The 26,517-nt window shown below is 32.2% G+C and overlaps 1 protein-coding gene across 2 annotated transcripts in view; it reads right to left on the bottom strand.

Annotated features, from left to right (window-relative positions):
* The window catches only part of LOC105340335 (protein CLEC16A), a 65,946-nt gene that overhangs the window by 24,544 nt on the left and 14,885 nt on the right, over positions 1–26,517 (bottom strand). Inside the window, exons 5-18 of one of the 2 annotated variants that reach the window (XM_034457546.2) lie at positions 21,830–21,910; positions 21,172–21,277; positions 20,491–20,614; positions 19,855–20,044; positions 19,570–19,620; positions 19,247–19,348; positions 18,831–19,011; positions 16,791–16,968; positions 16,382–16,482; positions 15,439–15,491; positions 14,743–14,812; positions 14,341–14,495; positions 13,225–13,275; positions 10,352–10,480 (exon numbers count right to left, since the gene is read on the bottom strand). In XM_034457546.2, the coding sequence (XP_034313437.2) occupies positions 10,352–10,480; positions 13,225–13,275; positions 14,341–14,495; positions 14,743–14,812; positions 15,439–15,491; positions 16,382–16,482; positions 16,791–16,968; positions 18,831–19,011; positions 19,247–19,348; positions 19,570–19,620; positions 19,855–20,044; positions 20,491–20,614; positions 21,172–21,277; positions 21,830–21,910 (1,572 nt within the window). The remainder of the gene's footprint in view (positions 1–10,351; positions 10,481–13,224; positions 13,276–14,340; positions 14,496–14,742; positions 14,813–15,438; positions 15,492–16,381; positions 16,483–16,790; positions 16,969–18,830; positions 19,012–19,246; positions 19,349–19,569; positions 19,621–19,854; positions 20,045–20,490; positions 20,615–21,171; positions 21,278–21,829; positions 21,911–26,517) is intronic. The other variant, XM_066065711.1, reaches the window with a different exon arrangement.

The following is a 26,517-nucleotide window of genomic DNA, read 5'->3' as shown; positions in this document are numbered from 1 at the left end:
AAATAACAGCTGACACATTCTATTTCTATAAGGACAGTCGCAAATTGATCACTGAATCAAGTCTCTATACTTGTTATTTCCGGAAAGTACTTAAAACGGGGTCGTTAACGATACTTATATTATTTGTTGAAGCTTCTTAATAGCACAAGGTTATATGCTTGTAAATATTTCATAAAGCACTTTACATCAGAGGACCAGATGATTGTTATTTCTTGAAAATACTTCATACCACAAATTCATATGATCCTTATTTTCTCTAGAATACTTGAGTAACAAGTAGGGATGAAGAGATGTATTTAGAAATCATATTAACCACAGCATTATCAAATGTTATGCCAAAAAAAACATTTTAAAATACACCATAAGCAGTGATGTTAAGAGAACTCGTTGGTTGTGGCCATTATTCAGACTGTATTAACCTTCTTTAGAAGAAGAGCTCTGAAAGAAGATATAGGAAACTATTCAAATTTAAAAGCTAAAATAGTTTATAGGTAAATAAATCATATATAAAACTTTAAAGTAGATCTTTAAATGGGAGAACACATGCAATGAAGGGCCTATAAAGCTAAGGGATTACTAGTTTGCGAAGTGATGTCTTGCTGAAAGCTTAAGCCCCCCACCATTCACTTATATGAGAATGTGTCAGAAGTGACCGTCTCGATAGGACATTAGATCAAAACTTATTTCAGAGGACCTTGACTTTACCTTAACCTCTGACTAAGAAAGGTCTAGCTCATCTCTATTCAAACACTCTGTGGGTTGTGTAAGGCAGATAAGCCAAGGGTACAGAAATTATTGTCAGGACAAGGATTTTTTTTAAAGATCTGCTGCAACCTTACCCTGACACAGAAACTTAGTTCAAGGTCACTGCACACTTTTTACCCACAGGCAAACATTTGGGAAGTTAAGTCTGAACCCAACTGAGCCAAGGGGAAAGAAAATATATTCACAAATGGATTTAAAAGGTCTACAATGACCTTCAACTTTGATCTCGAAACCTGGATCAAGGTCACTGCACATCTTTTACCCAAAGGCCCTTTTTTGGGTAAAGAACGAGCCAGATTTGGTCAAGGGGAAGAAATTGTGCTCTGGACAAGTGACATCAGACAGACACACAGGATGATACAGTGATCTCTATAGGGCACTGCAGAGTTGGGCCCTAATATCAAATAATCTCACTTTCTGTGAACGTTAAAAATTTAGTACCAGCTATTTCAATTAACAAACATTATATCATTTGAATGGCCATCTATTACACAGTAGCACTAGTGTATTTGCCTGTCGGTCAATGTGTATGCAGTGCATGGCTAGACCTGTCTGCTACCTTAGATTTAACTAATATTTAAAAGATGTGGGAATGACTTACATAAAATTGTCCTTTCTTTCTTACCAATACGCATTTCATCAAAGAAAATGTTATTTCTCTTATTAATGTGCAATTAAAGGTCAACACTGCATTACAAACTCTTAGAAAAAAAAACTAGAACTGTCCTAATGGGACTAATACCCCCGCTAGGCGTATTTCAAATGGGACAAATAATTGAATTGAATAATAAAGGTTTGGAACACATACAAAAAAAAATTTCTAGAATTGTAAAAAAAAAAAAATTAGTTAACAAAGAAAAATTAAAATCAAAATTGTCACAATTTCACTGTAAATACATATCTACAACGGTTTCAGTAATACATTTACAAATGTATGTATTTGATGATATATTTTTTTAACTTAATTGATTTAAAGAAAAACCAACAAAATGACAATAACCCCTCCCTTTGCAGTGAATAGAAATACCGGTGGCCAAGCAATGCTCTTCTGTTGATAAAACTTTCAATATCTTTCTAATAAGAGTCTTGACAGATGCAATTAGTTGTTTCAAATTTTCCTCACTTTCTCCTATGGCACAATGGAACTCCATATCAGAAAATTGATCCCATAGGACTGATTTTCTTTGATGAACTTGTTAAATTTAATAAACTCCCAAAACATTACCATAATTACCATACTATGTAAAAATATGTAAAAAAGAAAATTTAATATTACAAACAATTTTAAAATTGCCAAAACACTACAATCATATCAGTAATTTTGAATTTCATTTAAATTAATGCCCAATAGGGTCACTTCATCAATTTACTTGACAAATAAATTTAAACAACCTCTAAAAATAGTTTAACTTCTTTATTAATAATTATATTATTTATTTCCTTATAATGATAGACCTTTTGGTTTACATGAAACAGTTTTAAAATAGCCCCAAAACCATCACCCATTTTACAGATTATCAATTTCCCCTAAACACATGCTCCATCTGAACCATGGCTCAGATAATGGCTCCCTTGGGACAAATGAATTCAGCCACACTTGTCTTTGATGTTCTTATTAGCTCCTAAGAATTTATCATTGACAAACAAAAACTTTGCATTGTCAGTTGATAGAATACTTATAAAAAATAATTTTTTTTATTAATTAAGACATAAAAACAAAAAACTCCATCTGGATGTATTTATATAAATATATTTTAGAGTGTTTTCTATTAATTAATTTAATAAAATCTGTAAGGATTACCTCCCTTACTTTTCAACATTAGTGTACAATATATAGAATAAGGAAAATGAAAACTGTCATAAAATCATTAAATCTTGTCTGATCTTAAAAAAAATTGCAGGTGCACATCTTCAGATGGTGTTCAACGTATGTACAAATTTTCAAACTGTTCCATGCAGTAATAAAAAATTCTATAGGGGTACAAAGTTGCGTCTACAGACAGACGGACAGACAGACGGACAGGGTGAAACCAATATACCCCCCTAAACTTCGTTTGCGGGGGTATAATTAGTCAGATATTATCACTTTTGAGGTGCCTATCATACTTTCATGTACATCAGCATAAAAGAGATTTGATGCCACCTTATGTAATAACTGAACATATAACTGAAAAGTGTGGAATTTGAAAATTCATTAAAGATAGAATTGGAAACAATTGTTAAGACATTAAATTGTACAATATATAAATAGTGCCTGTTTGGGAGGGTAACAGTTGAAATTGACACCCCAACGCGAAGCGGAGGTTGACAATGGTTTTCGAGGGGTGTCAATTTCAACTGTTATCCTCCCAAACAGGCAATATTTATTTTATTATACTGAATGTCTTAATTTTAGAGAATTTTTATATTGCTTTTATATAGAAATGACGTGAATTCTACGGCGAACCGTACGCGCATAATTTACGCGCATGTAACAATTTGTTGTGTTACCCGTTGCTAAGTGTTTTGCTAACGCTGAGGGTAATAGAATGGATTATCAACTGCGTCTAAACCAATCAGATTTCAGTATTTAACATGAAAGTATAATAATACAAAATAGCAAAAACACAAGCTTCAACACACTTCACTGTTTGCGTTCTAAAATTAATATTTAATATATTCTCTCTACTTCTACATGGTACATGTACCAGCAAAATATAATATATATTGAGTGTACTATGTGGAAAAGTGCACAGATTGGGGTTTTCTTTAAAGAAGGGAGATTTCTAAGCACTCAAACTGCATTGGAGTGTGGTAGATGAAATTCTTACACACTATCAATATACACTGTTAACATTATAATCTTTAAAATGTTACATTTTGAATCCAGTTGCCAAAAAAATATGCAGAGTTCTGCAAAATGTAACATTATTATATGATTATTTGAGTTAAATTTACTACTAAATGTACAAAGTACTACAGTACAGTTCAGTCTTTCTCATACCATCAACAATGACTCAACAGCTTCATGCATATGAGCTTCAAGGTTTGTCAACAAGACAAAAGCCATCAACCATTCAGTGCATATTTCAGTGACAAATTCCAGGCAAATATCCTTTCTTGGAAGCTTTGAATGCGACAGTCTAAAAACCTCTTCCTGATTGCTGTCGTTACAGTCAAGCTCTACGTCTCTCCCTATCATAAAAACTTATTTTCTAGATCTTCTTCGTTGTGATAGAAACGGACTTAATTAGACTACATTAATGGATCCGTCTATTTTGAACTCAAGACCATGAAGACAAAAAATCTCCAAAAAAAATCTACCTGGTCCTTCTTGATTTTAACATCTGTCAAATCAATATGTTCTTATTTTTTTTTGTCATAAATGATAATTTTCGACAAAGGTGCATTGAAAATTATGTAAATTATTTGTATTTGAATTTCATAATGTTTTCTTCCTCTGCATTATGTCTTCCAGTTTTTATCACAGAATACATAATGTACAGCTAACCATTAAAAGTCACCAGCCATTGGTGTCCCTTAAATAAGCAATTTGGGCTTCTTTAAACAGCCATTCTTCATTGCACAATACTTTTCACCATCAATTTTTAAGTGCTTGTGAAACTGATAGGAGCAAATGATAGACATGCAACATTTTTAATGAAATGTATTGTAATGCGAATTAATGTAACACACAAAGAACTCAGACAATCATTATTTGGTTGACAAAAAGGTTTTCATTTATTGAAAGGTAATTGCTTCTTCTTTGAGAAACTTTTGTATTAGAACTACTAAGAATCTTTTGTCATAATTTTACACCAGGTGTTATTTATATATAAATTATGGACAGTTTTTATCCAAAATTCTATTCTGTTCTGGCACATTCTAAACTTGATTTGATATAAAAAATTTACAATAACTTTTCATCAAATGGTGCGATTTGAATTCCAAGTTTCTACAGCTGCAAAGAAATACGTCTGTCAGTCATTGATCACATTTAGAATAAAAACAAAAGGTTTCCAGGAACTAGTAAATTACAGTGCTATTTCCCTACAACAGTACACATATTACTTCTGTACTGAATGCCTTTCATTCATATTTACTTCAAATTATTGTTCGATCTCTATTAGCATATTTGGGGTCTGACATCTGACATTAGAAGCTCACTAAATACACAAAATGACATTAAAGCTTGATGAATTCCACGAAGTTGACAATTCCTCCTAAACAAAATAAGTCAATTTCTTCATATTTTGAATTCCATCATCTAATTAAGTACTGTGAATGCACGTTCCATAACACTACGATGGAAATGCACTTTAGTTATTTTTGACAAAGGGTTTATGATTATTTTAGCATAAATTTGGCAGTGTTATTAGCTAATTACAAGTTACCAACAAATTCACTGTTATAACAACACTATAGCCTTAAAGTAATTAACATCGTTTTGTACAGCATGTGGTTGCATCAACCGTATATATAACCCCTAAAGATAAGACAGACTCGATTAATTAATAAAAAGAGGTGTATGCTGAGTTTGTGAAGACGTCTTTAGAATTACATAATTATCATTTTATTGCCCTTGGGATTAATTTACATGATTATGAACTGTGTACAAGGCGACTTTAAACTTTTGGTTCGGAGAAAATTCCGAAGTTACCGATCAAAAAGTCCCCCACTTCATCCTCTAGGTTAGTCCTTGGGTTGTACTTAAATGACGGTTTGAAGAATTTATGCTTGTTAGGAAAAGAGCTTTTACTTCTTTTAATATTAATATTACAGAAAATTATGTGCACACCTTTTTTTCACATGACCAATCGGGCTAGTACACAGATATTTAACCCGACCGGACCTATCGTTTACTAGACAAAGTCGGTCGGACGTGCCTTAGTGTCAAACCCTGATTATGTTGACTTGTCAGATCTTTAAGTTGTGTTCTTAGAAAATAATATGTCAACCGGATGGCACAAATTGGGTGTTTTAGTGTTGGATTTTTGAACACATGAATAAGTGACAAGTCAACATGAAGATTTGACAAGTCAACATAATTATATGACAAGTCGACATCAAGATCTGACAGGTCGACATGATTATCTGACAAGTGGTGGCAGAACTATGTCACCATAGTCTCTACATGAACTTTTACAATCATAAGTCCTTTTAAACACATGTTGCTTGGCAAAGTTAAACAAGGGGCTTATTTATATGATCATTACTTGGTGTAGTCTGCCATTGCTCGTGATTTTCTTACAGTACATGTATTGGTTGTTCACACAAAGAACACCAGAGGGTTTAGCCAAAATCCTGATCAATCAACTTTGTTAATTCTTTATTTAAGAATGCCAACCCGAAGCTTTGTGTTGTGTTCAAGTTTCTGTCATTCTCCTAAAGTTTTTCTAGTGCCTCCGAAGAAAAGCTTCTTGAAGAATGATTTTGTTGCCAGGTTCATTTGGACACTTTTGTATTCTTAAGTTTTTTGGATCAGCCCTGCTTAATTTATATGCAGCAATTTTCCATTGATCATATTTTGCTATTTTTTGCACACAAGTTTTATCAAAACTATCATGCATTTGGATTTACCCCGGTAATTAACAAACTGTTTTCTAACTTGTGAAATAATCCCCTCCCCCCATCCCCCCCCCCTCTGTTTTTATCTACACATCCTTCAATATGGGTAGTTCATATTGGCATCTGAAAACAACACCAACCAACCTGCCTTTTTTTCCTAGAAAATAAAAGTGAAAATGCTTTTCAATTATTTTTTCACAATCCTTTTCATTTTGATGTACAAAAGAGAAAAGCTGTGAAAGTGAGTGTAAACTGGATTTTCATTTGTGTGAACAGTATCCACAATGCATTTGTCAACCCTGAATTGATAAACACTACTTATCCAGAGAAAAGGGGTACTCTATAATGCAATAGTTCAACAGGTGGTATTTTTTTCATAAATTACTAAAAATCAATATCCAAGTATTATGCACAACTCTGATAAATGTACAATGCATTAGCAAAACAACTTCCTTTCTTGAAAACTGTAGGAGGGGTTATCTGTATAATAGGGGTACCCTTTTGGCAGCTGTCATAAGGGTACCCCTATTGTACAGATAACTCCTCCTATAGTTTTTTCAGACCTTCCATGGGTTAAAGTTCATACTCTCATATACTTTTCTACCCCCCCCCCCCATTTTTTTCCTTCTTCCAAAAACCCAACAGCCAAAAATAAAAACAACACACAAGCCAATGAAAAACTAGAGAAAATTTTGTGTGCTTTTCAAAAACATGTATATTATTTTGTTGAAGTTAATTTTAACATTTATTATGTCATTTTAAAAATGTACCCTATATTGTAAATAGGATAATCCAATTTTTCAAGGGGGCAAATCTCTTCATTTTTACAAACTTGAACCCTCCTATCCAAGAATACGTTGCGCAAAGTTTGAATGAAATTGGTCTATTAAGGTCAGACGACACGTTCCTCAATTTTATATAACTTTTTCCAGGAATTTGTTAATGGTTTACTACTACTTTGGCAAGCTTTCTTGCAAAAACTTAGGGTACCTTACCAGGCATTTCTGCAAAATACTAGAGTATGCAATTTCCTATATAATCTTCTTGAAAATACACTTGAATTGCTGATAAAGAAATAAATAAATATACAGCACAGCAAAATTCACTATATTGGAATTCTGTCTCGGCGGGGGCAGGGCTTTGAACCCACATCCTCTAAAACCTATACGCTTCTGGCAGTGAGCGGCCACGGTTCTAATCACTCGGCCATCTAGACATATAACCAAATTCAAGTAAATTTTAATCATTTTAAAAATAATTATAAAATTATTATTTTTTATTGGAACTCTTTATTACGAGGAGATACAAAAATGATTCTCGAGGAACGTGTCGTCTGACCTTAAATCCAGTGAAGGGTATGAAAATGTGAAAATTTAGCTCCGCGGTGCCAAAAAGTCTCGCCCTAATTAATCTAGAAAAAAAAAATTGTACACGAAGAAAGAACATGAATGTCTACTGTCTACAATAATTTAAATTTTGCAATTGTGATTTTTTTTTTTTTGGAAAGATTACAAATTGATTGGTTAACCAGAGAGGTTTCTGTAATCTTATTTAACTGCAAGAATTAATATTTCATTGAATCAGATTTTTGTCTGAAATCAACAGAAGAGTTTCATTTTCTTATGCAATATGAACAAAATCTTTTTGCAGAAAGTTTTATTTCTTGGAAATCTGCATTTTTCTAAAGGGGCGTCTATTTCAAGTCGTCTATTTCAAGTCCAGACCATTCTGTAACTCGGCCAATGTAAAATGTCAGGATTTGGCCCAGTAACCCAAAATCTTTATGTAATCCTCGATTCCAAGAACTAGTAAAAGAGAAAGTAGTGTACAGAACCTAACATCTTGTACAAACACTCAATGCTAATCATTGAAGCCTTTTAAACAGGGGTCAATCTATTAGTACTAATTTAAACTGTTTGCCATACGCCATAAACTTCCAATCGTTTTCAATCTTTCTTTGGCAAATATACTAGTATTAAGACATGAGGAAAAAAACTTTACTAATAATTTGCTGGATGGAATTCATCTAACCTCTCATAAGTCTGATTTTTTTCTTTTTTAGATCTCAGTCGAGTCTAAATCCCCTGCATGATTTCATGTATTCATCCCACTATTATCTTAATTATGCACGTTAATACTAAAACGTTCATCGCTACGCATGCACACCTTCAAACAGAATTATAATATAAAATTTGAAAGGTACTTTATGATATCATAAATAGCAGTTCATAATATATTTATCCCTTCAAATGGAATGCATAAAAAAAAGTTTTTTTCAGAAAGCATAATGCATACATAATTCAAATAAATATGGTAGTAACTGTTTTTTGACACGTTTTCTCTGAAATTGATACATGCATAATTATATCAATTTTTTCCATCCGATAAAACTTAAAATTTTTATCAACACTTGTGATCTGCTTTAGTTTTCTAGGAACAGCATCTTATCATAAATATCAAGTCAGGATATCCTACAAATGAATAAGCAATTGTTTTAAGACTGCAGATAACTTTACCGACACCCCTTTTAATAGATTTAGGATAAGGGGCCGGGGGACACGTGTAACAATATAAAGGAATGCATGCAACAGCTTGCAGTCAGTTTCAGAGAAATCCAAAGGAAACAAAAAATAATTTCTGACTGACGTCATTATAACATGGACAATTAAAATAATATATCAATATCCTCATTGATGTCAGCCAGAAACAAGTCAAGGGGAGCAACTTAATAATTCTGCTTGGCAGTCAAATGAATGGATAGAATATGTGAAAATATGTACTGGTATACCTATGCAAACATCCTTGGTAATAATGATGCACATTTAGAACATTACATACAAGACTTTGCCAAAAAATCTCTCTCTCTCTCTCACACAAATTTATTAAGACTTAACTGTATAGCTATATAAAGAACTCAGGGATCGACATTAACTGTTGCCCGATGCAAGTAAAATCTCTATTCGGGCAAGTGAAACTCTGGGTAGACTTGTCCGATCGGGCAAGTAAAATTTCTGATTAGAAGTACGTCTTTTGTTTTGGTTACAAATAATTTTTATCATAAAATCAACATCCTTTCCGAATTGGAACTCTTCAGTCTTCTGTTACCGCGTTTACCTTTAGATAAGTCATTCCATATGACATTCTTATTACATTGATTTACAGATCGCAGGAATATATATATCCATGTGCTCGGTGACAGTTATTTTTCGTATTACGGTATGTGCTGTCATAATAAAGAGCTAAACCATGTGCATGTCACGATATTCTGAATGCATTTGTCGTACGACTTAATTATTTCACAAACACGTGTGTTGATGGAAACGGAGATAGTTCGATTTTATTAAATCTCATGGCATCGCAGTCTTTTCTTTTTAAATACTTTGGGGGGAAACAAAATAAAATTAAATTAAAAGATTCTACTGAAAAAAAATACGAACTTAAAAGAAAACAGGGCCAAGTTTGTTAATTCTTGGAAATGACAATCTGATAATCAAGATCCACTTGCCTATGTGCTGTAGAATAATATTATTGGCATATTACTACTTGTTTGTATCAATAAAATTGATTTACAGTGTGTTTTTCTTCTTACTGAATTCGGGCAACCAAGTTTAAGATTCGGGCATGTCAAAATTTGAGTTCACTTGCCCGAAGGGCAAGTGAATTTAAAAGTTAATGTCTATCCCTGGAACTATATTTCAGCATCAATATATCTTTAATTACAATGATTAATTTAGTTTTTAATTATATGTATAATCACTTAAATTTTTGTTAAAATGTAATCAAAAACTGCAAATTCATCTGTGCCAATTTTTCATAGTTTCCCACTAAAAATAATGGTGATTTTGATTTGAATAATTACTGTTTAAGTGTATATATAAGTTAATATGCATAACTTTAATATTCATTTCCCCCAAAAATATCAATAAACAGCGTATTAAAATTTTCAAAATCTACTGTTAGTGAAATGTCTTTTTCTGCAAAGGAAATGAATCATCACTTTTTTTTCTCAGGAGCTGGTTGTTGTTCAAGTGTAACCTACCCTTCTGGACCGTTCCACTTCTCCACATGGCAACCTTTTGTTGAAGTCAATCCCTGTTAGAGGAGTCCCGGTAGGGGGGAGCAGAATGGAGGCATCCATGGTCAGATATTCTACATTTAGAGGCCGATTCTACAGAAAATAAGAGAAAGCAAACATCATTTTCAGAGTATTCTTGAGGAATTTAACCCTTCCACCACCCTTATCTCCAAAACTATTCACACTGCTAGTCTATCCACAATTATACAGTTAAACCTAGATATCTGGTACTAACTGGACACTCTCTGAGATATCAATGCTTATGGATTGATATTAGAGATCATACTTATTTTTATCTACCTGAAATCAAAAACTCTTTGATCTATCCAAATTTACTGATGTTTGATACACTGAAGTTTGACAGTATAATAATAATTAAGTTGTTTTTTAATATATATGTATATATTCTTGAGAGTAAATAATCTCTTTCCTTTCTATATACCTTGATAAATGCAAAAATATGTATGCATTTGCAATGCAACATGCAGGAATAATCCGCTTATTACCATCAGATATACCGTTATCTAAAAATACCCACCCTCAACCCCTCCCAACTAATTACCATTTGAAAAAAAGGATACATTTAATTTTCTTAATAAACCAAATGTATACATTAACACAAAGTACGGTAGTAAAAACGCCTGAAAAATACCTAGAATTTCATTTCTCAGAATTTCTCTGAATCACATCAATAATTTAGTTAAAACATTGCCCTTTAACGGTTTTAGAAATATCAATTTCCAAAGATAAAAGGGGAAAAAACACATTCGGAAGAACGTTCAGTCTTTTTAAATCTAAGAAAAAAGGTGATTCATAGTTTTTAGTCTTTAAATTTTCCAAATAAAAGAACTTTTACTCTATTTATTTTGCAGATTATCTCAAAGGACAAGCTGACATGGTACGTAACAGCAAATAATTGAAAATCTGTACATAAAATCCAATTTAAGGTTGAAGCAAATATTGGCAAAAATCTAAGGAAAACCTTAATATTGACCTTGAATTAAAAAAAAAAACAACGATAATTTGGGTTAGCTCAGTTAAGTACAGATCCATTAAATGTCAAGAGCCACACACTTAGAAGAATTCTAGCATATAAAATAAACAAATACAAGTTGCCTCCCTAAAGTAAATTTTCCTAGAAAAGCAAATAATTATGCACATCCTGTATAACATTAACTCTCAAAATGGTTTAATAACACTCTTTGCCTTTGATATCATTTGATAATTAATATGAAAATAGCTTTTAATGGAAAAATTGTAGAATAATACACTTTTTCCTGTCTCATTTCACAGTGAATTGAGTTAATTGTCGTTTTTAAAGAATGCCCTCAAAGCATAAAAAATATGTAAATAAATGTAGTATGTGTCATTTGATGTTTCCAAGAAGAAAAAAATTAAGTAACCTTGAAAACTTGTTTGTTTGACCTCTTTTAACCATATAAAAAACATTTCATTAACACTAGGAGCATTATATTCAATTTTTTTTAAATATTATTTTTTAAAACTGTGTTGTTTGCTGATTTTTCATTGAGATTAAAATGGTTTCAATTTGAATTTTTCATGCATTTTCAAGCAAAAAATATTCAATTTCCTGTCTTACCAACATGAAATTTTAACATCTAGACCAGAGAGAGCAAACAAAAGATATTCTAACTTAATGTGACTGTATAGTTTACAACAGAAATTGAGACGCATTTTTGAAAATAGGATAATGTACATTTACTAAAGTCATTGACTATTTAAGCCTTCTATTACAAAATCTAAACTTCATATTCTGATCTGTATTTCATATCTTACGGTACATCACTAATCTTGATCTAAACAATTAATAATTATCTATTTATTTTTCAAACTTCTGTTCATAATCACCAATGTCTCTAAAGTTTGCCAATAAAAAGTTAAAAAAAATCAGCATCACATTTACGTGGTATGAGACACTTCCATGTTGTGACATACTTTTTATCAAAATAAAACAAAATTCAAGTGTAATTTTATAAATAGTATCTTTCCCAATATTGTCACCTTACAGCTTAGCACAGTGGGTTGGAGGGATCACTACAAATCTGTACCTTATGATTTTGAATCCTGCATGGGATTTTAAAATTTTTTTTTTTTTATTTTTGGGGGTAAATATTGTAAAAAAAAAATCTTAAATTCTAAACAGGTGGATTATTTTAATTATAATGTACTTTAATCCACATTAATATTGACAGATGCCCACACCACCTTTAGGCTCCATGTTCCCCTCACTTTTGATAGTTAAAGCATAAAAAAGGTATTTTATCGTAACAGACAGTATTATGTAAACACTAAACATTCGTATCATGTTTAAGAGTGTTTTGACCAAAATCAATTTCCACTAAATCAGGTACATCATTTATTGTTCAGATATCCACTGAATCTTATTTACACTAACTTGTTGAAAAATTAATTTCGGCCAAGTATCATTCAAGCAAAATAAAAAAAAGATGTATTTGAAATACCTTAACAACATGCATAGATCAAGAATTTTTTTTTTGGGGGGGGGGGGGGGGGGTGTTTCAATCAGGGGATAGTTCAACCTGGGGAGGTCCGTGGCCTATTTTCGGTAATTTAACAATGTGAATTTAATAAGTTTGAATTTTCCAGGCTTGGGGGTTAGGGTCTCCCCCCACCCCCTTCTTCTAGGTGCAAGACATCTTCATAATTTCCTGGTTTTGTGATTACATACCTTAACACACTTTTGAGAAACATGACAATAAGTTACAGGTAAGGCATTGTGAAGATGAAGATAACATAAGAAATTTAAATTGGTTTTTTTTTCTGTTTTTTAAAAAAAAAGTTCAATAGTTGCTTACTATCATCTGTGTGTATTCATCTTCAAACATATCCAGAAAGATTTCTTCACTCTGAAAAAAGCACATTTTTATTGTAATATGAAAGATAACTCTTGTCATTGCTGCAGTACTCTCATTATGAAATTGATGCAAAGTGTCAACAATTTCATAGCAAAATTGAAATGCAAACTAGCATTTTCCTTGCAAGAAACCATAGAAATGGACAATATACTTAAATATAATTAAACAAATATAACCAAAGAACTATTTCCAAGCATTTTCTATTCTTTTTGTTAAGTGTTAAGAACACTTACTTTGTAAAAGTTCACAAAAGTTGAGTGCTACATTCCCTATACACATTATGTGGTAAGGGTCGCTATTTTGTAAAAATTTCCAAGGACATTCTAAAAATCATTCTCTATACAAACTTTAGACTTTTACTTTATAGAAGTTTTGGAGAAGCTGTGTGCTAAACTCTCCAGCATTCTCTATACACACTTTGTATTTAGTATACTTTTACATAGAAGGTTTTGTAAAAGTTGTGTACTAAATTCTTTTATGTTCTCTATTCTCTTGTGTTTTCGAAGTTTCAGAGAAAATTTTTACTACATTCTCTCGAGTTCTCTATATAAACACAATGTGTTAAGTTCCATTACTTTCTCTAGTATTCTCTATACACACTACATGCATATGTATAGGATACCTACTTTGTAGCAATGTGCTTCACTCTCTAGTGTTCTCTATATATACACTATATGTTTAGTTCACTTACTTTCTCTAGTATTCTCTATAAACACTACATGCATGTGTATAGGACACTTACTTTATAGAGGTGTCGGAGAAGTTGTGTGCCACAATATCTAGCATTCTCTGTACACATGCAATGTGTTAATTAAGGACACTTACTTTGTAGAAGTTACGGAGAAGATATGTGCTACACTCTCTAGTGTTCTCTATACAAAATAAGTTTTAAGGACACTTACTTTGTAGAAGTTACGGAGAAGATGTGTGCTACACTCTCTAGCGTTCTCTATACAAAATAAGTTTTAAGGACACTTACTTTGTAGAAGTTATGGAGAAGTTGTGTGCTACACTCTCTAGTGTTCTCTATACAAAATAAGTTTTAAGGACACTTACTTTGTAGAAGTTACGGAGAAGTTGTGTGCTACACTCTCTAGCGTTCTCTATACATGCTAGATGTCTATCCTGAAGGAAGGACTGATCCTCCTTGTAGACCAACAGCTTCAGTAAACGGATCGTCAACTCCAGGGTCGACAGCCTCACCTTACTCCCTGAATAAAAGAAAAGATACATGTAGTTTACTACAACAGAATAACCTTCAAATCTGATATTCATTCATTACAGCATGAAGCAGCAACTGTTTATCAAACAAAATAAAAGACACAAACTTCATCTATGAGTTTCACATGGGAAAGCTACCAAGCCAAGTTTCATATCAAGTATTAAGCCATAGAGAGAAATATAACACAACCAAAACAGGACTTAATTGTCATGTTAAAACCCTCACAAAGTACATACCGTGTTGACAAGCCAGGTTGATGATCCTGATCAGCCGCTCCACCAGCAACACATTATAATGGTCTTTTGTCTGTAACATGGACAATACTTTAGTCTTACCTATCTACTTTTTTAAAAACATTTTTATAAAGGATATAGTTTCACCTATCAGTAATACCTGAACATAATGTGGAATCATCATTGTTAGTGATGGTTCAATGTTAATGTATTTTGTAGAGACCACTATATATAAATCCACAAAGGAACACCCCCCCCCCCCCCACAATATTGTGTATATATATAGGAGTTATCTTTCTTACTGGGAGTGATATCACACTTCTATATATACATGTATTTTTTTTCACTTTTTTTCCCCCAAAGTTTAGCCCCCACAATGATAAAGCATGATGAGTGTTACAAAAATTATAAAGTTATCCTTATGGTGATGATTTTCCATTTCAAGTACTGTTGATTCCTAATTAAACACTAGGAATTCTTATCCGCATAAAATAGCCAGAAGCGACCCTGATGGATTTTTAATAAAATCTCGCTTTTATTTTTACTTTGATTTCATACAAAACAGCAGAATCACTGAATTACTGGTAAGTACTTGCGTAAAATAAGGAATTTACAGTAGTTAGCATTATGTTACAAACTATGCTAAATGTGAACACACTAGTAGATTGTTGACGATGTTGTGTATGGTAACATACTGACCTCACATCTCTCTGTAGGCATCAGGACGGAATCCATCAACTCCTGGTGGATACCTGTGTACAAAACACAAATATATAACAGTAGTCAATAATAAGGTCAAACTCTCAATTAGGTTCAGGCTTTATTTGATGCATACATTGATATATTAAACCTCTCCTTCTTTTGGCAATATGTTAATGAAGAGGTTAAAAAAAAAAAAAAAACGTGTGAAATTATCATTAAGCTAATACCTACCAGTACTAAATGCTGGTTTTTTTTTCCATGCAATTTAGTTACAACAGAATACTGGTAGTTAAAAAGTTTCATTTTACCCCTTCCATTTTTATTAATGTGCTTTGTACACAAATAATACACACAAGTACCAAAACATTGAAACCTGTAAAAATCTTGTTTTTTCAAGCAAACAATAGTAAGGAAATGGACTGACTTCAGAATTATTCACACAAAACAAACACAACATTGACTGCAAATTCTACTTTTCTAAACACTTTGTAACTGACAATCAGGTATTCAAAGAAACATGAAGATGATAAATAAAACATAGAACAAGTTTAAATAAATAATCATGATGATGATGATGATGGAGAACAAGAAAAATGAAGAAAATACCACAAATCACATTAGTGTTTTAAAGTAAATTTGAACACCTTATACATATACAAAGGGCTTGTGCATTTGATAGAGACTAGATCTGAATGGAAATAAATATGTAGAATCAAATCACAAACTACCACATCAAAAAATACCTTCTGTGATGCATTAAAGGTTAAAAAAGCACATTTTGCATTTGAGTGCAACATCATTAAAATTATTAATTAAAATCCGAATAGAATGCAAAAGAAGCCGGAATGGAATGTCACAAAAAGAGCGTTAAACAATTAAATTTTCTTTTGATGTAAGAATAAGACAAATAGCTAGACAAGCTGAAGGAAACAAATCTGACCTTCATTGTGACCCATGGCGTACAGAAGACAGAGGGCAAATAGGGCCTCATAATCATTCTCTGTGCACTCCAAGGCGTTAAACACAGCCTCCAGGTACGGCCTGCAAAATAAAATTTGTTATCAATTTGTAAAAATATTAACGCAAGTAAAAAAAGACATAAAAGGAAGTCTTTCTCCCTTTTTTATTAAAAGAATCCCTGTACAAATCTTTTATTTGCCACACACTTATTTTGCTAAGTTAAAGTGACAACTGGTTTAAAGCACCTGAATTTTGTGACTTGAGTCATACAAAATTAAGTTTCTTTAAACCAGTTATACCTGAAGATTAGCGATATAAATCTGTCATAAATAAAACTTAATTTACAGTACATATTGACACTTTTACAGTACTTCAGTTAGACTATCAACCTGTTATCGAGGGAGAATGTAGCTGGGCCTTGCTCAGCACTGGTCGGCCCAGTCATGTCCATTCTGTGGCTGCGTCCGAGCGTGCTCAGGAGTTTCTCCTCGTCCGTCGAGTTCTGGTTCGGACTGGACATGTCTTCACCGCCCGAGAACACCTCACTACTTGGACTCTGGGGCAACTCTGGAGAAAAAAATCATGAAATGAACATTATCGTCTTGAATCGATGAATTTATACATGTACTTCACAATATACTGGTACTACATGTATTTTGATACAATTCAGGTCAATCTTTAATTTGCTTTCATGAGTAAATGTTAAATGTTAGCAAAAAAATATTTGTTGATACATGTAAAGTGATATAAAAAACTATCTCTTTATAGTAATATCATTATGAATAACATTGCTTTAGTACATGTATTTCATCAATTCAATATTATATTTAATCTGTTAACACATAATTACACTTGAATGAATTGCCAAACACATAACTTATAAAGTGTACTGTGACAATAACTTGTTATTCATAATCAGTATTAGTGCTTCCAATACTTAGAAACAGATAAGTAAATAAAACACAAAATAACACAAGTGAAGTAGGTAATAAAATATGTTAAATAAATTATGCTGCTATTGTTGTTTTTTTTTATCAAAAGAACAGACCAATAATACAAGTATTGTTTTTACAAATTTACAATTTAATACACTCCCTAAAACTCACAGATGCTAAATGGTACATTTCATATGATGGACATTACATGTAAAGGACTTGATATACTGGTGTTACCTCTAATATCAAAGAAGGAATTCTACATACATACATAGTAAAGGTAAAATAGAGTACATAAGTATGGTTACATTTGTAATGAGACTTACTTCTCTAAAACCAGGAAGGGAACATTGCCTGGTAACAACTGGTCAGGGCCACGAGATGGGATTATTGTAGTACCGTTAGGGCATACATGTATTATTAATTCAAGCCTGATCAGAGATGCTTGTCCAACTGGTAACTTACTTTACGATGAGGATAATGATCTTATTAAACAAGCCTTCTTTGGTATATATTTTGATGTTAAACCTTGTTGACATGTCAGATCAAATTTCTGTATCTGATTCATTTGATGGATTTACTTTTAATGCTTAATAGAAGAAAACTTTAGGCTAATTCAGCTGCATTTTATATTCAGACAGTTCACTCGCTGTGTGTTCAGGGTTTATTTACAGTTCAAGCAGGAAAGTAGAACATTTCAGGACTTCAAATGCTATTTAACCTTCCAACAGTTGTATGTTTAATGAATTCATCACTTTAAAATGAGGTTGGATGATGATTCTATCTTATTAGCCCTTATAAATAGAATAAATTTGATGCTGATCCTTGTTAACTCAAGATTTTGTAACTGAAAAAAAAAATGGTTTTTTTTCCACTGACCAGATCATTAATACTGCCATAAAGCACTGATGAAAAGAAGCTGCAAAGTGTATATGTAGAGGCATATTTTATGGCAGGTGGTAGCATTTATCTAAATCCTCATTGTAGACAGATGATATACAATGTAACATGTACTAAGCTTTATGGCCCTATATGACTTATCTGATAGAGTAAGCATACAGTTTAGCCATTCTTGCTGGTAAATCTGTTTTAAACTTAAGCGTGAATGCAGTTTAAATCCATGTAAAACATGTAATAGTTAATATGGTATGAACTTTGAATTCCATTGGTTTATTTTCATCATTTTATAAAACTATTCTTACGTAAAATGTTGATATGATATCTAAAATCACAATTTTGCATTAGTTCTATTGTGTTGATTTCAACTTCAATTAACTGTTAAAATAAATGTGCTGAAGTTTCAAAGAGAAGAAAAGGTGATCAACGTAAAAAAGAATTAGGTTACTAGTTTGTTAAAAACGAAAAAAGAAATAAACTCAGTAGATTCTAATGAGGCCTCAACCAAATCACACAGCTTAGAAGATGAGAGCTAGTCTAGCGAAGGAAAGGAAACAGGAAACCAAAAACGGAGTGGTCCCATGAAATGGAAAATACCAGAATCTGGTGCGACATCACCAGTGCCCCTTCCTGATGTTAGAGACTCGGTTCTCGCGTAGAACACTGAATTCCCGGCATGAATTAGCGTACCGTTGTCATCAGCCGCGTCCTGTCTCCCCCTGTTGCTCTCTAGGGTCTTCTCCAGCGTTTCTGCTGGGGGCACAAATTCTCTCACTCTCTGTAAAACAAAAGGGAATTTAATGCACATATATATTTTGAACTTTGATGAGCATAAAATTACCTGTACATAAGAAAAGTAAAATTTAAGATCTTTTAGATTTCAATAAGTACGATGTAAGGAAAATTTAAAAATCAAAGTTCAAATTCAGAAACTATGCGATTGCACGGCAGAAAATATAGAACTCATTGGAAAATATTAGTTTTAATATTAAAGTTATTCAAATATTAAATACCATCTCTGGGGAAGCTTCCTTCCTGGATAAGCTGATTTCTCCCTGAAAGATAATCTCTGCCAGCTGACGCACTAAAGGGGCGTAACTGATGATCAGGAACACCTGCAACAAAAATAACAATATAACAGGTACTTGTTTATAAACATCTAATTTCAATCATGGACATGAATGAACGTCTTATGAATCCTGGGACGTTATATTTCAAGCCTGTCATTGACTTAATTTAATTTTAAGTAAGAGTAATACATGTATAACATGCATAGGAACATGTATTGTTAATTTAAAATACTGGAAAACTATTCATATTCAACTGTATCTATTACCTGAGATAGAAGGAAAAGGGACACAACTGAGCTGACATGCTTTCTGTCTCCCTGCCAATGGAAAAATCATATTGAATGGATTAAATAGCTTTACAAACATTGAACAGGCAAAATATTTGAAGGCATTTTTTGTAATATAAAGTTTTCATATCAATCTATGTACAGTTTGTTGCTGAGCTCTCAAAACATGAACTTTATAAGACACTTTATCAAACTATCCATAAACTGCAGCAAAAATTTTGTTTGCATTTCTAAACATGTAATTATTCTGTACAATGTCAGTACCAGTCTGTCTGCGGCCCGTTTCCTCATGGTCAGTGAGTAGACATAGAGAGGAATCAGGAGTCTGTTCAGGATCTGATCCGTCAGTACATCGTTCAGCGCGTCGATGTTCAGACACAGGATGTCGTTCAGATAATGGAGGTGGTCCAGGTGTTCAGCCACAAGGTCGGCTAGACGATCGCGGCTCTGATGGCTACAAAAACAAAATATCCCAATCAATTATCAGGAAATTTTTATATTAAGGAGGTTGGGTGGTAAAAATAATTTCGTCATACAATCGTCTTTTAAAATCTCTAAATTAACTTCATTAATCACATTTAACATTTTGTTACAATACAGATTAAACATTCAGTCCCTTTATTGATTTGATTTCAGGTCATATACAGTCACATTTATCGAACTTTGTTTTTTGAGGTAAAAATATATAATAAAATAGTCACATCTCTCTAGTCTTGTAAATCCTTCACCAGAAAATTAAAATATTAAGAATAAGATAATTTGATTTCACATTTGCAGAATACCCATACATATAAAACATATTAACTGAAAAATAACTTTTTTGTAACATTTCAAATTGTTTGAACGATAAATGATTATTCTGAAATTAAGGCAGTAGTGTTGCATTGTAAAAGAACTCACTCTGCATCGTTCCTGACACACATATCAAGGTCCAGGATGTGGTTCCCAATAAACCAGACCAGGTTGGAGAAGTAAGGAGCAGCAGTGCGATTCCTGATGTACCGCAACATGGCCTTGTCATCCACTACAGGAAACAGAAAGCATTCGTAAATTTTATACCCTGGTATACTGTAAACCCACTTTTATTCATGTGCAAGAAATTTTTGCGAGGCTCGTGAAAGCCTCTTTGATGCGAATATTTCTTGCTGCAATCCAGTCCCTGTCGTATGGTTGTTATAACAACACAACCCAAGTCAAGATGAGGCTTGGTCGCGAACATTAGCTGTCATAAACAAGTTTATCGGATGTAAATTGCGAAATAAAGTCGTCGCAAATAAAAGTTGGTTTACAGTCTAAGACTGTCACTTCGTGTATGTTGACTTTTAACAATATTTATGTACATACTCAACAAATTACAGAAAAATACTGATTTCAATGTTTCACTGGCAATGACATCTGCAATTTTAGTTGTAAATTCTCACATTTTATCAATATGCCTGTTTATTCTTTCTTCCAAATACATGATGGTATAAGACAAAATTTTTCACTGCGTTAGTTTTCAAAACTATAAATGTGTCATGAGGACTCAGAGGAGTGAAAGATCCTGGCAATGTATAGTGCTGTCAGAAGGGTATAACCTACCTCTGTAGACATTGAGTGTGATTGTTCTGACGGCGATTCTGACCATGGCCTCCGAGTGATTGAAGAACTTGATTGCCTCTGTGTACAGCGCAAAGTCATTGGTATGCTGAAGAAAGGGAATTTAACCCAATATTAGTCAAGGAAGAAATATTGTTATTATCTGCCTACCTAACTGTGATTTACATAGGCACATAGCTGCATTCTTAGACTGCTTTAATATATTTTTTGAATTTTTGAAAAGTAACATGCAAATATTTTTACTTGAGTCATAGTGAATTTCTATTATCATTCCCACTATGGTTTAATGCAGTTTATCATGACATAATCACTAAAAGCATTGTTTATTGATCATATAGATGCAAAACCCATAAAACTTTAGTCTAGACCAATGTGTAATAAGTGAAAAATTTGTTCACAGTTTTTTTTTCTTTCCAATCAACTTGTAATGCTTAATATTATGAATTTATGAGGAACACTTGCAATGCACATCTTTCTGTTACAGCACTGACAATCAACAGATTTGATTGGAAAGCACGGCATAATGCAAAGGAATTTTTTTTTTTACTTTTGTTTGTATATGATACATTTGTATGCATTGCATGTCTTGCTCTCCTTAAACAAATTCAGTATCACTTTACAAATTCCTCACAAACATTACCTCGTTATAAAAGAAGTGAATTGTATGCCTATTCAGCTTGAACGACAGCGTTTTCAAAAAGGAAATATAATACGCCATCACCTGTAACACAAACAAGAGGCCCATGGGCCACATCGCTCACCTGAGCAAACATTGATAACTATTTTGACTTAAAACACTTGAAATAATAGAGAAATTTAATTTTTAGCATAGTTTAGTACCATAATTTTCTTATGTAAGATTAAATATTCTTTATAGAGGGGTGGGGATGAAAATAAATTGTGTCATTTAAATTAAAATGCATTACTGGTATGTTAATTCCAGCAGTTTTTTTTTGCACACATTTGAAGAGTAATGCATGGTTCTTTAAAGATAAAATTTTCATGCAACTGCTAAAATGTATATTAGTTTGAAATTTAGCACTTATTGTGGGCCGACCTTATCACCTGTAGTCATAATTTGAACAAGTTGAATCTACACAATTAGAGGATGCCAATATTCCAGTTCATTGATTTTCATATAAGAGATCATGCAATACATATCCAGTTTTATATATAAAAAGTGGTTAACCATTTAAACGTACAAGAACCATTAAGGCTCCAGGCCCTTCATCACGTCATATGATAGTACATGTTATTTCATGCAACCTTTCTTTATTTCCAAGATTAAGTTATGACAAGAAGTACGTGCAAAATCCTATTAGATAATCTGTAATCTAAATTGTGTCTGTTAAAAATCTAGCTTCATTTATACGCCGACTTGATATATCCCAGAATTTGAAATGAACAGAGAAGCTTTCATATGCGTTTTGGCTAAATTGGATTTTAAAATTGGCAACATTCTCTTTGATGTGAACCCTTAAAAATAAGAAACCTGTTGAAATATGTTTCAATCACAATGGCATGATTTAACATATCTACAATGAATACAATTACTGGTATAATATATCAACATGAGACATATTTCATTTTAGAAAGCAATTTTATTTAGAAACAAACATTTCTGGTAATATTAAAAGAACCTCGGGAATAATTTTTATGCACACACATTAAAAAAAAAACCTAGTTACTGGTAATACATTATCTATATCAAATTTTACAAATATACTGTAAATGTAAACATGTAGTTTCTAAGTGTTATATAGTTATGCATATTGTACATTAAATTAAATGAATACAATGATGAGAAAATACAATAAATCATACTTTAAAACCAAATATATACATGAATATATAATTAAGTTAGTCATATATAAACACAAAGTTTAAATAAATTAATTTAGAAGTTTCACTGTTTTTTCATAACCTTTCTTCGAAAAAGCGAAAATAGAAAGGTTATGAACAGTATTGATTCACAAGACATACGGTAATTAAATGAAAATTATTTGTCGATAGAATTTTATACAAAAACTAGTAACATAATTATTCTTGTGTCATTTACTTAACTGTAATGAAACAGAAAATGATAAGATAAAGAATGATTTGAAAATACGAGTTTTATGATAATTTTGTCATTTGAGTGTGATTGTTCAAGCAATTGTAAAAAATAATTTAATGCACTTTATACTTTAAAATGAGCATTATCAAAAACAATAAAATTTATGACACATTTATGACAAGTTCAATATAACCATACAAGATGAAGACATCTTTTCTGTTCTATATGATACAAATAATGTTTCAATCATATTATATATTTGCATATAAATGCATGCACAACCATATGAAATAATACTATAGTTGAGTATATAAGCGTTGAGTGTGTGTGAATGATTTTGAAAAATTAAATAAAACTTAGATGAATATTTGTTTGAAATTAAATTCACTTTTAATGCAATGTACATGTATTTCTCATTTTTTAATTTCTTTAAATGAGATTTTCTATAAAGTGTACATTAAGAGTACACTGCATCAAATAAGCAACCAGTATGCAATATTTCTTTTGTTTTTTCTTTATACATGTATGCCATATTGTTTATAACTCTGTCCATAGATATGAATTTATTAGAAAAGGCAGGTTTACCGCCCGCTACAGGCTGGCCAGTGACCTCCTTTCTTTATACTTACCTGTCATTTTTGAACGATTGGAGCCAAGTTTCTTTAAATACAGGTGCTTTTGTATTTATAAGAGAAATACATGCATTCAAGTAAATTAATAACATTGCATTAGTAAAATATATATAATTTTCATTATAAAAATCATATTACCTGGGTAGTTATATAGTTTACATAAAAATGATTTGGCCTTAAGTAATATAAGAAATCCATAAAGGACCAGTCCAAATCAAAAAAGAGAAGGAAGTTGTCATTACAGAAAAGATGTCTTCTTTTTTTGCTCCAATATTTTCGACTAACATCGTACATGTATTAACATGATTTAATATACATATAACATGCACTCACATGAAGGATTCGTACATATTGTGTGTGTATTGTCCGTATAAATAAATATTAAAGAATTTTAAAAAATGAATACAGATTCACATACATTTATTGTATTGTAAGACACCAACTTTTGCTTGATATAATACGATATTATTGAATGAAGTCATTGATAACAGCTATAATAAAGATAATAATGAAATAATATTAAATTCAAAGACATATTTGAAAAATAGTTTTTCTAGAATATAGGGTGTAATTATTCATATGAGATGCAAACAATTTTGATGTGACATATATAATCTAGTATAGACTGTATAAATATATGAGTACAATTAAACTTCTATCAAGTTATTATGAAAATACAACAAAAAATATATAAATAAAGCATCAGTATACAATTCTTTTTAGGAACAAATAAGTGCAGGTGCATGATTAATCAGTTTTTTTATTTACTCTCTTCTCTTCTCTTCTTCAGATATTGCCACATTCTGTTTTGCTTTAATATGAAGGAAAGATTCAATTTTTAATGTGGCTTGTGCACAGTATTGAAGTTATTTACATGACTTCCAGAACTGCAATTCACAATTAACTCGCATGTAGTTCATTTATGGAGCACATGGCCAGTGGTCATTGGCGTTAGGCCAGTAACCCAAAGGTTGCTGGTTAAAATCAGCTGTGGTCACTTGATGTTTTGTTGTCCCTTACACAAGGTACTTTATCGATCTTTGTCTCAGTCCACCCAGCTGAAATTGGGTACGAGCAGTAAGCTGGGAATTAAGCTGTGATAGACTGGTGTTCTATCCATGGGGAGTCGGTGACTGTAATCTGCTTAGCACCTTGGAAAGTGAGTATAAGCACCGGTTTTATGCACCTTCATGGCTTGGAGAAGGATTAAATTTAACTATTTTCAATCAGTGTCTTTCCTCTTATTGATGCAAGTCTGCAAATTAATATTATCTTAGAATATTGAAGAAATACACAAATTTACACATGTTCACTGTACAGTAGCTTTGAATATAAGACATAGGCATTTTTTGGTTCAATATATGTATATATAGACATAATACAATATAATGTATGAATTTAAAAATATTGGCATAGTCATGTTTTAGGTGGGAGGAGGAGTAGAATTGATGAAAACAACATCAGTGAAGTAGATGATATCTGTGTAAATTTGGGCTAGAAATTAAAAATTGAGAACAGATTTAACAAATTCTCTACATTTAGAAAACAGTGGAATTGTTACAAATCAAATGCTCAATTAATGATTTTAATCCCCATCCCCCTTGAACCACTGAATCTATGACACTGCCAAAAGCAAATAGTTGGTGTCTTACAATACCTATATATTAATTAAAAGACCATTTGTCACCTTTTAAAGGTGACAAATGGGATGAGGGAGGGGGCATTATTTTCACAGCTCCCTCTGATGAGTTTTTACTTTGGTGCCCCATTCTCTTTAAAACACAATTATTTCATTCAAAAGCGCAGTATATCATTTTATGATCAGACCAGTATGCTTCAATCACATCTGTTGCACATGGGGCTATGTTTGTAAAAATCAGGTCCAGCTGAGAACCGGTATTATGTGTAGCCTTTGTTACAATTTGTTTACATTTAAAGCATTTTTCAAAAAATGTTAAAAAGTCAATATGCCCAGCAAGCAAATCGAAATTGAAATCCCCTAAAAGTACCAAGTCCTTCTGGTGTTCAGTCAAAGGCTTAAGATGTGTGTTTACATGTTGCTTGAAATTTTCCAAAGAAAATGATGGGTATTTATAAAGTACGATAACTTGTACATCTCTACTTTGGCTTAAATGTACATTTGCAGTGATGAACTCCAAGGAACCATTGTTAAACTTTGAGATATACGTTATCTTGTAGTCATTTTTAACATACAGTGCTCTTCCATGATGTGGACGTCTATTCAAGTGACTTGAAACCTCATGATTAAATATTGCTGTGTAGCCGTGTAGTTGAAAATTGTCTTCATCTGCACTGCATAGTCTTGTCTCGGAGAAACCAACTACATCTGATGCTAGAATATTTGGCTCTCTTTTTACTTGTGAAAAGTGCTTATGAAGTGATCTACAATTGTTGAAAGCAACTTTAAAACAATTAGAATTGATTTGATACATTGGAACATAACAAAGATGCAATGGCACCTCAGTTTTCATTCTTTCCATTTCCTCAAGCACTTTTTCATCCATAGCTAATGCCTGCTCATTGAAGTTAAGGATGTGTAGATTATCTACTGACCGTACTCGACTTAGAGCAACATAGTGAATGTGTGGAGTTTTCCTAATTTTAGTTTGAGACAAGTCA

This window comes from Magallana gigas, chromosome 7 (assembly GCF_963853765.1).
Source record: "Magallana gigas chromosome 7, xbMagGiga1.1, whole genome shotgun sequence".
Taxonomy (NCBI): Eukaryota; Metazoa; Mollusca; class Bivalvia; order Ostreida; family Ostreidae; genus Magallana; species Magallana gigas.
The sequence above is the reverse complement of the archived record's forward strand: the minus strand, read 5'-3'. Positions and strand labels throughout refer to the sequence as shown.